The sequence below is a fragment of the Eretmochelys imbricata genome, chromosome 3 (genome assembly GCF_965152235.1).
Source record: "Eretmochelys imbricata isolate rEreImb1 chromosome 3, rEreImb1.hap1, whole genome shotgun sequence".
NCBI classification, from domain to species: Eukaryota; Metazoa; Chordata; order Testudines; family Cheloniidae; genus Eretmochelys; species Eretmochelys imbricata.
In genome coordinates, this window is record NC_135574.1 from 114,351,154 (window position 1) to 114,366,873 (window position 15,720).

At 40.1% G+C, this 15,720-nt stretch overlaps 1 protein-coding gene across 5 annotated transcripts in view; it reads left to right on the plus strand.

The window, feature by feature from the left end:
• MTHFD1L (methylenetetrahydrofolate dehydrogenase (NADP+ dependent) 1 like) overlaps positions 1-15,720 on the plus strand; it is a 249,431-nt gene that overhangs the window by 146,098 nt on the left and 87,613 nt on the right. For all 5 annotated transcript variants that reach the window (XM_077813207.1, XM_077813210.1, XM_077813209.1 and 2 more), the window contains 2 exons: positions 10,850-10,989; positions 15,037-15,078. In XM_077813207.1, coding sequence (XP_077669333.1) covers positions 10,850-10,989; positions 15,037-15,078 — 182 coding nt within the window. The remainder of the gene's footprint in view (positions 1-10,849; positions 10,990-15,036; positions 15,079-15,720) is intronic.

Below are 15,720 nucleotides of genomic sequence, written 5' to 3' on the forward strand. Positions count from 1 at the left end.
GTTGTTCCTTGACTTTAGCAAAGCTTTTGACACCGTCTCCCACATTATTCTTGCCAGCAAGTTAAAGAAGTATGGGCTGGATGAATGCACTATAAGGTGGATAGAAAGTTGGCTAGATTGTTGGGCTCAACGGGTAGTGCTCAATGGCTCCATATCTCGTTGGCAGCCGGTGTCAAGTGGAGTTGGTCCTCAGGCTGGTTTTGTTCAATATCTTCATAAATGATCTGGAGGATGGTGTGGATTGCACCCTCAACAAGTTTGCAGATGACACTAAACTGGGAGGAGAGGTAGATACGCTGGAGGGTAGGGATAGAATACAGAGGGCCCTAGACAAATTGGAGGATTGGACCAAAAGAAATCTGATGAGGTTCAACAAGGACAAGTGCAGAGTCATGCACGTAGGACGGAAGAATCCCATGCACCGCTGCAGACTAGGGACCGAATGGCTAGGAAGCAGTTCTGGAGAAAAGGACCTAGGGTTTACAGTAGACGAGAAGCTCGATATGAGTCAACAGTGTGCCCTTGTTGCCAAGAAGACCAATGGCATTTTGGGATGTATAAGTAGGGGCATTGCCAGCAGATCAAGGGACGTGATCGCTCCCCTCTATTCGACATTGGTGAGGCCTCACCTGGAGTACTGTGTCCAGTTTTGGGCCCCACACTACAAGAAGGATGTGGAAAAATTGGAAAGAGTCCAGCGGAGGGCAACAAAAATGATTAGGGGTCAAGAACACATGACTTATGAGGAGAGGCTGAGGGAGCTGGGATTGTTTAGTCTGCAGAAGAGAAGAATGAGGGGGGATTTGATAGCTGCTTTCAACTACCTGAAAGGGGGTTCCAAAGAGGATGGCTCTAGACTGTTCTCAGTGGTAGCTGATGACAGAACAAGGAGTAATGGTCTCAAGTTGCAGTGGGGGAGGTTTAGGTTGGATATTAGGAAAAACTTTTTCACTAGGAGGGTGGTGAAACACTGGAATGCGTTACCTAGGGAGGTGGTGGAATCTCCTTCCTTAGATATTTTTAAGGTCAGGCTTGACAAAGCCCTGGCTGGGATGATTTAGTTGGGGATTGGTCCTGCTTTGAGCAGGGGGTTGGACTAGATGACCTCCTGAGGTCCCTTCCAACCCTGATATTCTATGATTCTATGAGATGTAGTCTGGCTGGGGAACCCAGCCCACAGACGACAATGGGGACATGAGTAAACTGCAGCTGCCTGAGATACCACCACGATATCTGAATCACAATATTTTGGCCTTCAGCTTAAATATTTTGGTTTATGTAAAAAAAAAAAATCAAAATGTTCCTTAAAAAGCAGACATTTTATGCCAAAAAAAATTGTTCAAAAACCTACAGTTCCATCAAAAAATCGCATTGATAGAAAATTTTTGACCAGCCGTATAAGTAACATATCTGCTGTTTGGTTTAAAAGGCATCTTTCTAGATTTCATATTTTCTTCAGACTTTTATGTCATTTCCCTATTAAAGGACAACTTTTTAAAGACAAAAAGGATGAGCAGTACTTGTGGCACCTTAGAGACTAACAAATTTATTTGGGCATAAGCTTTCGTGGGCTAAAGCCCACTTCATCAGATGCATGCAGTGGAAAATACAGTAGGATGATCTATATATACAGAGAACATGAAAAAATGGGTGTTGCCATACCGACTCTAACGAGACTAATCAAGTAAGGTGGGCTATTATCAGCAGGAGAAAAAAAACTTTTGTAGTGATTATCAGGATGGCTTATTCCAAACAGTTGACAAGAAGGTGTGAGTAACAATAGGGGAAAAATTAGCATGGGGAAATAGTTTTTACTTTGTGTAATGACCCATCCACTCCCAGTTTTTATTCAAGCCTAATTTGATGGTGTCCAGTTTGCAAATTAATTCCAGTTCTGCAGTTTCTCGTTGGGGACTGTTTTTGAAGTTTTTTTGTTGAAGAATTGTGACTTTTAGGTCTGTAATTGAGTGACCAGGGAGGTTAAAGTGTTCTCCAGCTGGTTTTTGAATGCTATAATTCTTGACATCTGATTTGTGTCCATTTATTCTTTTGCTTAGAGACTGTCCGGTTTGGCCAGTTTACATGTCAAAGGGGCATGGCTGGCACATGATGACATATATCACATTGGTAGATGTTCAGGTGAATGAGCCTCTGATGGTGTGGCTGATGTGATTAGGTCCAATAATGGTGTCCCTTGAATAGATAAGTGGACAGAGTTGGCAACGGGCTTTGTTGCAAAAACACCTGGGTAAGTGTTTTTGTTATGTGGTGTGTAGTTGCTGGTGAGTATTTGCTTCAGGTTGGGGGGCCTGTCGGTAAGCGAGGACTGGCCTGTCTCCCAAGATCTGTGAGAGTGATGGGTTGTCCTTCAGGATAGGTTGTAGATCCTCGATGATGCGCTGGAGAGGTTTTAGTTGGGGGCTGAAGATGACGGCTAGTGGAGTTTGTTACTTTCTTTGTTCGGCCTGTCCTGTAGTAGGTGAGTTCTGGGTATTCTTCTGGCTCTGTCAATCTGTTTCTTCACTTCAGCAGGTGTTCCTATATCGATGTGATGCTATAATATCATGCTATAGATTTACCTTTGGAGGTGAACTATTTGGAATAAGAAATTCAGTTTTTGGTAGCATGTTGTTGTTCTGTATTACCGTAGCATGTAGGAGTCTGTCATGGACTAGCACCCCATTGTGCTAGGTACTGTACAAACACAGAACAAAAAAACAGTCCCTGCTGATAGAATATTGTAAAATAATTTCATTTTCATATAATCTAGCTTTCATATAATCTAGTTTCCCAGAATGAAATTTAACTTCAGTCAAAAACATTTTGCAAGACAAAACAATGAATAACAGATACTGCTGCTAATTCAGTAATACCAGCAGTCTGGATTAGCAGTCAATGCTGAGGAAATCCCTGCTTTCAGCTTTGTAGGGACCATCCTGCCATAGCATAGGGCATCTTTCAATTGATATCATTGCAGTTAAGGATGAGCCATCCTCATGGTTTGGAGTCTGAGCTGAATGACCATGTGTTCGGTCAAACTGAGTGGGAAAATACTATATACTCAGTTTGGTGTGCACCTCTGCGCCTCTCAGCCATGCAGTGAAACTGGAGCTTAAATCTTTTAAAGCAAATTCAACTACCTACTTTACAGAATGAAAAATGTTTCTCATGTCCATTAGAGTATCCCCCAATGTATGTCCCTCAACTTGCTGGTAGCTGCAACATCTGCCATATGTGCTCTTCTAGCTTCACAAACTTTTGTTGCAGCGTCGTGCATTAGACACGTATGGACAATGAAAATAGGAATATGTGTGTCAGAGTATTTTAGAGAATGGGTGTACTGGCTGAGTTGACTGGAATCTGAGGACAAATCAGAAGTAAAGGGAACAGAGAAGCCTCATTCTTTTAAAATTTTGAATAAGTTTGAGCTTACTAAATTCCAAAATCAGTCATGAGGGTAGAGGGTCAGGTCAGATAAATTGCAAGAGTCAAAATGGACAAACATCTGGTTTATTCATCCCTCGCTGCACTAACAAAAATGTGGTATCCTGTTAGATAAATCACTGATCCAACCTCGTTTATTTTGGCATCTCTGCACCTTGGTACTTTTGACTTAAACAAGAATCTATCAGTATATTACAGCTAACATGCCTTGAGCTCCAGGTTCAAAGTTCGTGTGCTCCTGTGACTTTGAACTCTTCTGTTCCTGAGTTTACCAGCAGACAGCTGCACCAGAACAGATCTGTTTACATCAGAGGAATAAAAGGCAGCTCGCAGTTCATAGTTTCCATTTCCTTTTGCATTGTTCAGGAATTCAGGCTCACAGTTCTGTGTCCTGAAACTTAGCCTCATGTGTATGTCTCTGACTTGGTACTTGCAATACAAATGTTTTGTTTTGATTTGTTGATAGAAAGTGCTGATGGGAGGGAAGTTAGTTTCATCTAAAATCAGCCTCAGTTTACAAGAAATTCTATTGTGGAATAAATGAGCTTTCATGTCACAATTTCACTGTAGCCTGGCTGATTAAAAATGTTGGTCTTTTTGTAAGGTCTCCTGCAGTCCATAAATCTAAACTAGTGTGAAACACTTAACATGGAACTGTTTTACATATTTAGATACAGCATGATAAATATATTTTTAGGTGAAGAAACTTTACTGTTTTTCTAAAGTGGTCATGACTATGAAATCTGATCAGGTGCAGGAACCACAGCTCTGTTTGTTCTGGTTTTTCTGACATCCTTCATACTGTACAAGAAATAAAATATCCCCAACTGTGCACAGCCAGGGAATAATTCCATTAAGATATTCTGGTGATGACATAACTGTGATAGGGAACCATTAGAGAGGTTTGCTCATACCCATCCTCACCCTAAAGTGGAATTATAGACTTCAGTGACAAGTACCTACTTTGTAGAAAGTTGGAAAAGAATCTTTTCCCTTGGTTTTTCTTTTATACCTCTCCCACAAATATCTTTCTTGTTGTTATCCTTTTTCCTGTCTCCACATGTTTCTGAGCTTTCTCTGATTTTCTCTCTCCCCTTGGCCAAACCGTCTGGGGTGTTTGGTTTACATACTGCATCTCTTTCCTAAGTAAGTATGTTTTACTTTTTAATTGTTCTGGTAGCTGAATTGACCACGGTATAAGGAAATTAAGTGACTTGTCTAAGGTCCCATACTAATTCACTATTTTGGGCTTGGCCCAATTTAGTGTGGAATTCTCTTCCAAGTTACTTGCACTATATTAAAATGTACTTGCTTTTTAGATTATTATTACATGAATCTTAAGCAAAATAGAAAAAGCATTGCTATTAGATTTAGAGTGAATGTATATATTATCCCTGTAGGATCTGAGTGCCCTTTATATTACTAAATTGTGTGTATATATATATTTTTTTCTAATAACAGGCCTCAAATACTACTGGTGGTGCAATACAAAATTTAGAGTAGAATTTAAGCAACAATATATTCACAGAAAAAGTTTGCATTCCAGTAATAGATTGATTCTCATTTACAATAGGGCTCCTTTACACGTTTCTGCAGGTGTAAAGAGGCCTTAATATGGGAGTAAATTGCTTTTATACCCAAGTTATGGTTGAGGTTCATTTACGCTGACAAAGCAATTTAAAGATATCTTAATGCAAACAAGAATCCAGCCTTATATCTTCTCAAAGAAGTTGAGCTGCAGTTAAGATGGTTACAGACCATTTCAACTAATGTTCTTTTAAAGTTAACCTTATTATAGCAAGTCTAAATGAAAAGTGTAGCTTTTAGAACATCTGTTGAGTTCTGTCAAGGTTCCTCCCCCACTCTGAACTCTAGGGTACGGATGTGGGGACCTGCATGAAAAACCTCCTAAACTTATCTTTACCAGCTTAGGTCAAAACTTCCCCAAGGTACAAAATATTCCACCCTTTGTCCTTGGATTGGCCGCTACCACCACCAAACTAATACTGGTTACTGGGGAAGAGCTGTTTGGACACGTCTTTCCCCCCAAAAAATACTTCCCAAAAACCTTGCACCCCACTTCCTAGACAAGGTTTGGTAAAAAGCCTCACCAATTTGCCTAGGTGACTACAGACTCAGACCCTTGGATCTTAAGAACAATGAACAATCCTCCCAACACTTGCACCCCCCCTTTCCTGGGCAATGTTGGATAAAAAGCCTCACCAATTTGCATAGGTGACCACAGACCCAAACCCTTGGATCTGAGAACAATGAAAAAGCATTCAGTTTTCTTACAAGAAGACTTTTAATAAAAATAGAAGTAAATAGAAATAAAGAAATCCCCCCTGTAAAATCAGGATGGTAGATACCTTACAGGGTAATTAGATTCAAAACATAGAGAACCCCTCTAGGCAAAACCTTAAGTTACAAAAAAGATACACAGACAGAAATAGTTATTCTATTCAGCACAGTTCTTTTCTCAGCCATTTAAAGAAATCATAATCTAACATGTACCTAGCTAGATTACTTACTAGAAGTTCTAAGACTCCATTCCTGGTCTATCCCCGGCGAAGACAGAATATAGACAGACACACAGACCCTTTGTTTCTCTCCCTCCTCCCAGCTTTTGAAAGTATCTTGTCTCCTCATTGGTCATTTTGGTCAGGTGCCAGCGAGGTTACCTTTAGCTTCTTAACCCTTTACAGGTGAGAGGAGCTTTCCCCTGGCCAGGAGGGATTTCAAAGGGGTTTACCCTTCCCTTTATATTTATGACAAGTTCTGTCCTCTTGAAAAAGGAATCCAAAATTCTATATACTATTGTATTCTGTATACACTGTAATATCTGATTGCCTTCCAGTAGTGCATTAAGCCACATGACTAACTTCTGTCATGTGGTGGTGGTTCTCTCATTCTCTCCCCAGAGGAAGAAGTATGTGCAGTGGAGCGTCTTGGTTGGTTTGTTTTTGTTTTTAATTATTTATTAAATAAAAGTAATCTTTACACATGAGCAGTCAGAAGTGTGAGGAAAAATGTATGTAGATGCTTCATTGTTTATGGGGTCAAAGGTATAGATATTAAAAAATAGAGTAATAGACATTCTAAATGTTTTTTTATCGAACCAGCTTTTTTTAATCAAAGGTCAAAGCTGCTTCAGACAGTTCTGTTACACACATTTATAATGTGCATTGTCCTAAAAGCTGTTTTCAAATATTTGTTATAATAATAGCTTTACAATAAATCAATAACAACAAAGAACAGGGGCTTTTTTAAATGAAAGAAATGAAAAGTGAAAAATCTGGGATTATTCTAATTTAGCTTCCTTTACTAAAACCATAATTCTGTTCTGTTCTATATAGGTTCTTATAGTGCACTCATCACCATAGTAGCTGAACACCTTCCAGTAGTGCATTAAGCAACATGACTACCAGTCAGTCATGTGTTGTTTTTCTCTCATCATCTTCCCAGAAGGAGAAGCAGGGGAGTGGAATGTCTTATTTTGATAGGTTGGTTTATTAAATAAATATGCCTGTTGCTACTTGCTTATATTAGACAAGGCAAGGTCAAAGAAATGTGCCTTGCACTTGGAGTGGAAAGTGGTGAGGATTCTGATGGTCCTTAGTTACCGGAGTTCATTCCACAGCATCGAACCATCCCCAGAGAAAGTTCTGTCTCCCACATAGACAAGCTTTACTCTGTGCCAGAGGAGCTAAGTTGTCGACCACATTCTTCATCCTGGAGCTTTAGATGGTCATTTAGGTATCCTGGGCCCAGGCCATGGAGAGCTTTGAAGATAGGGATCGAGACTTTGAATTGATTCAGTATTCTGTGGGAAGCCAAGTGTAGAGAACAAACAGGTGTAATGTGTGCATGGTAGCCTGTGTTGTTGAGGAGCTGCATGGCACCATTTTGTACTAGTGGCCCCAGTAATCTATTGTGGTGATTTTTAGAGATTGTCTATGCTTTTTTTAGTTTAAAACCACCGTCCTGAGTATTTTTATTTGAAAAATAAAACTTGTGAAACCGGCCACCTAGACTGTTTCCTCTGAGAGAATGAAAAGTGACAACCATACTACTGTGCTGCATCTCACCTCCTTTGGAGGACTGGAACTAGTTCAAAAAGAAGTACATTCATAAAGAGTACCATTTCCTGTTTTTTTACTGGATATCCTAATGCAAGATTCACTGAGTTTTTAAAAATAAGCTCTTTATGATTTTTTTAATTTCTACTTGTAAAAAAGTCAGGCAGTAAGTAAGTCACCTTTCCAGAAACAGATTTGGACTGACCATTTGACATTGTACTTCGTACTGTATAATTGCCTTTCTGGTATTTTTCTGTTTGTTAATCATAGTTTTGTCCATTACTTCTCATGACCATGGCTTAGCAAGGGGTTATTTATTATATATTTATTTCTTGCTGAAAACCCTTAACATTTCATGTGTAACAGCTGATTGCACTTTTGTTTTTGAGACAAAACACACAATATAAATTATAACCCTGAAATCAATAACTGCGTTCTTTTAAGTTAATAGTTTTTCATAATAGCTGGTTAAATTGTTTCCTTAAACTTGTAATCATTAAACTAAAACCAGTTTGAACCCTCCTAAGTCCCTATGGCCTTTATTTGTTTATGTTTTAATTGGCACACTGATTTGAAAGCAGGAAATAATATAAAAGTGATTGCACTGATTATTTGAGCACAAACAGGATTCAGAGTACAAGAGTTTGGCACATTACTTAATCTTCTCATTATTCTGCATTTTATTTCCTTTGCAGTTGGTAGCCTTCATCCCAGCAGCTTTTCTACTGCATCCTGTTTCCTTCCTCACACAGAAGTCAAGCTCTGACGTACCTGACTTTGTGTTTCTCCCTCTTTGGCCTTTATAATAAGAAAATCCATTCTGTCTGTAGTTATATTGTTCACACCTAACTTTTCTCGCATTGTACAGGGTTCAATTCACTTGTAAAATGCTGAGTTTAGGTATTTAAGCATTTGAAGGGAAAGAGGACTTAGGAGGATGAAGAGTTGTAGATGCATAGCTGAACAAATAAGGGTGTCCCCCTCTACTGAATTCTGGGGATTCCCATCCAGTTTTTAATGCAACAGGACACAACTAACTGGGAAGCCATGGAAAGTCATGCATGTTGCTTTGATGTCTCGCTGGGAGACTGCATAGGGACTGTTGTGTCCCTATTAAGAATTAAGGATAAGAGACAATCCCGAAGAATGGAGTCTGTTGGATGATGAAGAAGTTCAGGGGGAGGGCAGACAGGGAGCAGAATCATTACTGATTTGTAGTGAAACAGGAGGGAATGGAACAGAACTTCTTAACTTGCTCCCAGGCAGCTTGGCTGTCTCTATGGACTGCTGGGGATATGGGTATCCCAGGGAACCTAGCACCCCACCAGGTTTGAAGCAATTGAATATATGGCAAGTGGGGAAGAAACTAGTACAAATGGCTCAAGAGACACAACAATATTGTTATAGTAACTCCTCACTTAACTTTGTAGTTCTGTTCCTGAAAAATGCTCCTTTAAGCAAAATTATGTTAAGCTAATCCAATTTCCCCATAAGAATTAATGTAAATAGAGTGGAGTTATGTTCCAGGGAAATTTTTTTGGACAGACAAAAGACTATACGTGTGTCTGTATATATATATATATATATATATATATAAAACTGTTTGTTTAAAACGTGTGCTCTGTGTGTGTGTGTGTGTATAAAATACACACACACACATATATACTGTATAAGTTTTAAACAAACAGTTTAATATTCCACACAGCAATGATGATTTTGAAGCTTGGTTGAGGTGGTGAAGTCAGAGGGTGGAAGAGGGTGGGATTTTCCCAGGGAATGCCTTACTTCTAAATGATGAACTAGCACTTGGCTGAGCCCTCAAAGGTTAATACATTGTTGTTAATATAGCCTCATACTCTACAAGGCAGCAGGAATGGAGGGAGGGGAGACAGCATGGCAGAGAGAGACAGAGACATACACCGAGTGAGTGAGTGAGAGATACGCATTGCCCCTTTAAGTACGTTGACTCCACTCTAAGTACACTGCCCTTTTAAGTAGATCAGCAAGTTGAGACAGCAGCTGCTGCCAGCAAGCTCCCTCCGTTCTGATCCCTGTCATGTCCCGTCCCCCCCCCCCGGCTCTATGGAGGTGGGGTAAGTGGAGGGGCAGGAACAAGGGAAAGGGGGGCACCCTCACATTAGCACCCTTCTTCCCACCACACAGCAAGCAGGAGGCTCCCGGGAGCAGCTCCAAGGCAGAGGGCAGGAGCAGCACATGGCAGTAGGGGGAGGGACAGCTGAACTGCTGGGCCATTGGTAGCCTGCTGGGCAGCTGCCGCACAGGGAACTTAGGGGAGTAGGGAGCTGATAGCAGGGCTGCCGGTCTACCCTGGCTCCAAGCCCCCACCAGCTAACTACAACAGACTGCTCTTCCTGCAAGCAGTGGACAAAGCAGGCGGCTGCCAAACAACGTTATAAGGGAGCATTGCGCAACTTTAAACAAGCATGTTCCCTAATTGATCAGCAACGTAACAACAAAAGTTAACCTGGACGACTTTAAGTGAGGAGTTATTGTATTTCATCTAATATGGACATTTTCCCTTTGATATTTTTAACTCATGGATTAATGGTTTCATAGATTCCAGGGCCAGAAGGGACCATTGTCATCATCTAATGTGACCTTCTGTATAGCACAGGCCATAAACTTCCCCAAAATAATTCTTAGGCCATATCTTTTAGAAGAAACATCCAATCTTGATTTAAGAATTGTCAGTGATGGAGAATCCACCAGGACCCTTGGTAAATTGTTCCAATGATTAATTACTCTCATTGTTCAATTGAACAGAATCAATATGATTGTATAGGTATTTTAGTATTGTATTTGTTTAAATATTGTCTGAGAGCAGATGATTGTGAATAACCCTGTCTTTCAATTTTGAAACTGCATGTCTGTTCTGTAAAAGCTAGAGATGAGCCACACATTTCAGATTTGGATTAAACATTCCCAAAATTCAAGGGGTTTCAGATCCAGGTCCACCCCTATCTAGTAAAAGTATGTGAGAGGGAATAATAGAGGGAAGGTTTGTTTGGGTTTTTTTAAAGTATTTTAATGTACATAACTACGCTAAAATAGTTGTAACACAGGACTGGACGCTACTAAAAGATCTCAGTTAACTTTTTTATGCAGTCTGCTTGGGTGACGTATTGTAGTTATCAGGGAAAAGAAAACTTGTTGTGAGCAGTAAATGGTTGAAGATAATCAAAATCATGTAAATAGAACTCTGGAGGTCTGGCAAAACGAATGCAGTTGGATTTTCAAAAGTATGTGGCATACTAGAATAAAGTGAAGCATCCCTTGCCTTTAACTGAGTTCTTTATCCTTAACAGTAACTGAAGCTGGTTTTGGTGCTGACATTGGGATGGAGAAATTCTTCAACATCAAATGCAGAGCATCTGGCTTAGTTCCCAGCGTGGTTGTGCTTGTTGCTACAGTGAGGGCTTTGAAAATGCATGGAGGAGGGCCAAATGTAAGTATCTGCACCTTTCTTGGAACACAAATGATAAACCTTAAAAATTGTCATTAACATTTGAAATATGTATAAAATTCTGAATTTTAAAAGTGGCTGGAAAAGCTCTTAATGTAAACCATTGTTTAGAAATTCTCATTCCTAAACTCCCTCATCACACTGATGTCCATTCATGAATTTCCCTAGGAGATTATTGGACTCAAACCAAATGAGTAAGGATTAGATAGCTATGAAGAATTACTAATTATTAGAAAAGGGAGTGAAGTTTCTTTATATTTTTTTTAAAATCCTTTATATACATTCTCTCCCTTGCCTCTTAAAATAGTGATTTGTAAATCTCAGTGGTGTTAATACCTAAGTGCATGGTTGTTACGAGCCAAAGAGCTTGGCAGCTGAGGAGGAGAGAGGAATTCAGATTGCAGTGTGCTTAGTGGAATCAGGGAGTTTTGAGTCTCTTGTCTTGTGACTGGAAGGCCTAAGGCTTTTGCCACTGAGGTGGAGGGAACTTCCTCCCTCTCTCCGCTGTAGGGGTGACTCCTTTTCTTCTCCAAGCCACGTGATACCAACAAATGTGTGGTGTTCCCCCATCCCCATTATATCACTCCCTCTGCTAGGGCCAAGCAGGGTCTTGTAGATTGCTAATCACAGAGGCACTCTTCACTCAATCAGGCAGAATCAGGAGTACTCCTGTGAGTGATTGGCACTCTACTAACCAGGCAAAGAGACTGAAAGCCTAGCAACATGCTTCAGCTCCTCTCCCCAGCATTCTGAAAGGATCTGATACTGCCAGGGAAACAGCTTTCTGTGGAGCCTCATATTGGGGGAAAATTCCAGAGCTGTTTCTACAACCACAGAATTGTGGAATGCACAGAGCCTTCCTTATATCTAATCATCTCAGAGAGAATCAGTGCCTAGATTTTCCCTTATTCATACCTTTTGGTGCCAAATTTTCTAAGATTAAAAACGCAAAATATTGTTGTCATAGTGGTACCTGTGTATCATTCTCACCCAACACATACAGCTCTTTTGTCTTTTAACATGTTCCTCCATAAATTTCACGATGGTACGTTGTGGTGAAAATTTTCATTCAGTCTAGCAAAAGGGGAATTTAAACCTGCCCTTTCTAACTATGTATTGATTTTATCTAACCCTGGTCTTTCACAAATGGATGTTGTAGGTTGCCCCACACAATATACTGTACAAGGACGATATAGGCCAAATTGTAGATCTGGAAGGTTAGCTATAAAAGTGGCTCTATAAACCAAACCTTTGTGACTCCTTGATATTTGTGCTGCCAGTCTGATCCCAAGGAGTCATGGAGAGCAGCCTTAGTGTTGCTCTAATTTGCAGCTGCCCACAAGGCATGGTTCCATCAGCCACAAGAATGCTGTGTCCATTCCTGCTGTCAACTGCTTATGCCCTCTGTGCTGGATTGCTGTCCCCTCAGTCACTTGGTTAATACAGAGTTCCACCTTCTTTATGGTGCTGGGGAGTGCAATATGTATATATATGAAAGATGACCATGTCTGTGTCACCTGTGATCAACTATTTAGTAACTTTATACCTAAATCTGTACACTAATCATGTGGCTGGAGGAAAGACAGTGTTTCCAATTCCTGTAAACAGTATATATTTTCTTTCTTTTATGGTTGGGTAACAGTCCCTGTTCTGATTTAGACATCCCCTGAGAGCTGTATAAGTAATAGCAGCATCCCTGGGCTGCCTGTGTGCTGCAGCCCTGCTCTCAGTGTGCTCCTTACACCAGAACTTTCCAGGGGTCCTTGGAAGGCAGCATTATGGCAGTCTTCCACAATTCCAGCAATGGGAGAATCCTCCTTCAGCAATGCAGGGGGGCCTCTTTATGCTATTCCAGCACTTTTGCCCAGTGTAAAGTGACTGCAGTCGGGGTGAGCATCTCATTCTTTGATCTTTTTAAAAAATTTTCACTCTCTTCCCCAATGTGGGGGTGCACTTGGAGCCAATAGCGTGACTTTTCCTAAACCTTTTACTAAAATGTATACAGAAGCCAGTTTTCTATTTCAAGAAATAGGTATATTCTTAACATTGGTTTGTTACCTGAAAACGCACGGCAAGACTTTCACTATAAATAGGATTTTAATTGTATCCTGATATATTTACCACCTTTGTTGTAGATGGATTATACTGTAGGATACTGCAAAGGTGTGTTTTACCTTCTCAAGTGAGTTATGACCAAAAATAATCACTTAGAATACCTACTCGTTATCTGATGTACTGAGTTTCTAAGAAGTGGGTATTTTAATATGTGGATTTCAATTGCCATTTTTTACGTGCTCATATTTCCATTCTGAAGAAATCCTAAATGAAATTGTAGGAGTTCTATACATGTTAATAGTGTTTTTTTTTAAGCAGTAGAGCCACCTCAAATTTGGTGAGGAACCAGCTTTTAAACTCTGATTATACACTGAAAAGTGATTCTAAAATGGCACCACGGTCTTCCATGTTTGCATCTCACTGACTCCATATCCATTTTGCTCCTTTTACATGTCCCACGAACTCGGCCTTGAATTTGAAAGCCAAGCAGGATTCTTGCCGTCTCTCATATCATCACTGATAAAAATAGGATTCTACAGTCAGAACCTAGTTAAAGTTCTATAGATGCCCAAGCCAGGAGCAAAGCCAGCTCACTCTCCTAAAGTTGTCACAGTTCAGTGCAATTGCACCTGTATTCCCCCTCCATGGTCCCTCAGGGGCACCCACTCTAGGCACCTGGCTTCTCAGGTGTCACATCTCTTAGGCAGAAACCCATGTCTCTCTCCCTCCTGACCAGGGTTTTTCCAGGCTTCACAGTTCCCTGCCTACAATGTGATATTCCCAACAAGCCAGACTACCTAAACAAGCCAACATCTGTGGTTTGCTTTCTCTTTAAAGGCTGTGAACAACATAATTGACCGAGTTATATGTTACCACACAACATAAGCAAGCTCATTTATTCTTAAGGTGAAAGCATTCCAGAGAATTTATTCAAAACAATAAAAGAATCTACACACATGCTAAAATGTTTACCAGAGGTCCTCCCAACTCCAGCCTCAGGCTCTGTCCTTCTGTCCTTTGAGTCCTTCAAAACCCACAACTGGGTTTTTCCCATGGTTACAAGTTCATAACTGTCTCAGATTCAGAACTAGAACCCCCAGGAACAGATCAGTCTTTCCTTTATACTGATAAGGCTTGGGCCTTTGATCTTGACTGCATATAATAGTGATCAGTAGACAGTGGCTCACTTCTCAGGGCAGAGCTTCAAAAGGCTGGATTTTTGCATAATGGGAGGTGAGGAATTTGCATTCACCTCCTCCTAGATATTCCCCAGGAAAACAACTTCACACATTTTGATCCAAAAGTCCATTCTTGTCTGGCACATTGTTCAGCATAGTCCTTTGAATCCCCAGTCTCACATCTGTCACATCTCCCCTGTTGAAAGGTTACATACAATCCCAGCCCACAAATATACGTAAACCATTCAATATGATGGATCCCAAAGATACTTAATTCAAGAAGGTATACCAAGGAAATTGCCATATCTGTCTCAATAGCTATATTTGCCTTAGAGTACAAACATTGTATAAAGTTGTAAAAATTCATTGTGTCACCAAAATCAGCAGATAGGATTTAAAATGCACACCGAGAACTGATTTCTTGAGTAACCAGTTGCCGTTTTTTCATAGTAATTTTCTGACCATTACTGCTTTTGCGCGGGGGGGGGGGGGGGGAGAAAACCCTGACACTGAGTCACTGCTGTAATAAACTGAGAAGACATAAATTCTTATCTTTGGGTCGGGGGAAAGTGATTCATTTTGCCATTTGCTTTGTACAGCTGTAACTTTCTCTAGGGCCATGGTCTGTGGTTGTACTGAACTTTTGTTGCTGGAAAGGAAGGTCTTATTGTTTCGTATTGGCAATGGGCGTGATGTTTTGGAGTACAAACGTTTTTAAAAAGTTGTACTCCTGACCAGGTAGGTAGTTGACTAACATTGTTAGATGATTGTTAATTTTACTTGCTTACGATTACAGGTAACTGCTGGTGCCCCTCTTAAGAAAGAATATACAGAAGAGGTAAGAGCAATTACTGTAAAACTTAATCCTGTCCTTTTTAAAAAGTTTTGATTTGAAAAGATCTAAAACAACACAGTTGCCAGTTACTTTGCAAACAATAAAACAAGAGGAGAGTGGCGAGTTTAGATGCCGGCAGTAGATGCAGCAAGCGCTTCTTGTTTGAGGTTTTATGATACAATTTAAAAATAAAGATGAAAAATACCTACAAAGGGAAGAAAATCTCTCTATTTGCTGCATTGTGTGGATTGAGTGCAATATCATAGTAAGATAGCAATGGTAGTGTTCAGACTTAAGAAGCCATTTCCTAGTGTTAGATATCTTTGATCTTGGAAGTTACTTCAACTGAGTAACTCTCAGATATTTCTAGAGCACCCACCACTATAGTATTGGAGAGCTGAGCCACCTATAAAGGAACTCTATTTCACTTCAGTACTCTGATGAGAGAGATCCACTGTAAAGTGTAGCCTCCTTTTTTCCCTGATCAAAAGATGTTGTTTCATGTTAAAAATTGAGTTTTTCTATTTACCTCAAAACAAATACACTTGAAATCAGATTATCAGACAAATATGGTAACTGTAGTAAAAAAGTTGTGGAAACTTCTTTAACGTTCCAAGTTTCGGGAGATGAAAATTGTTCTTGATA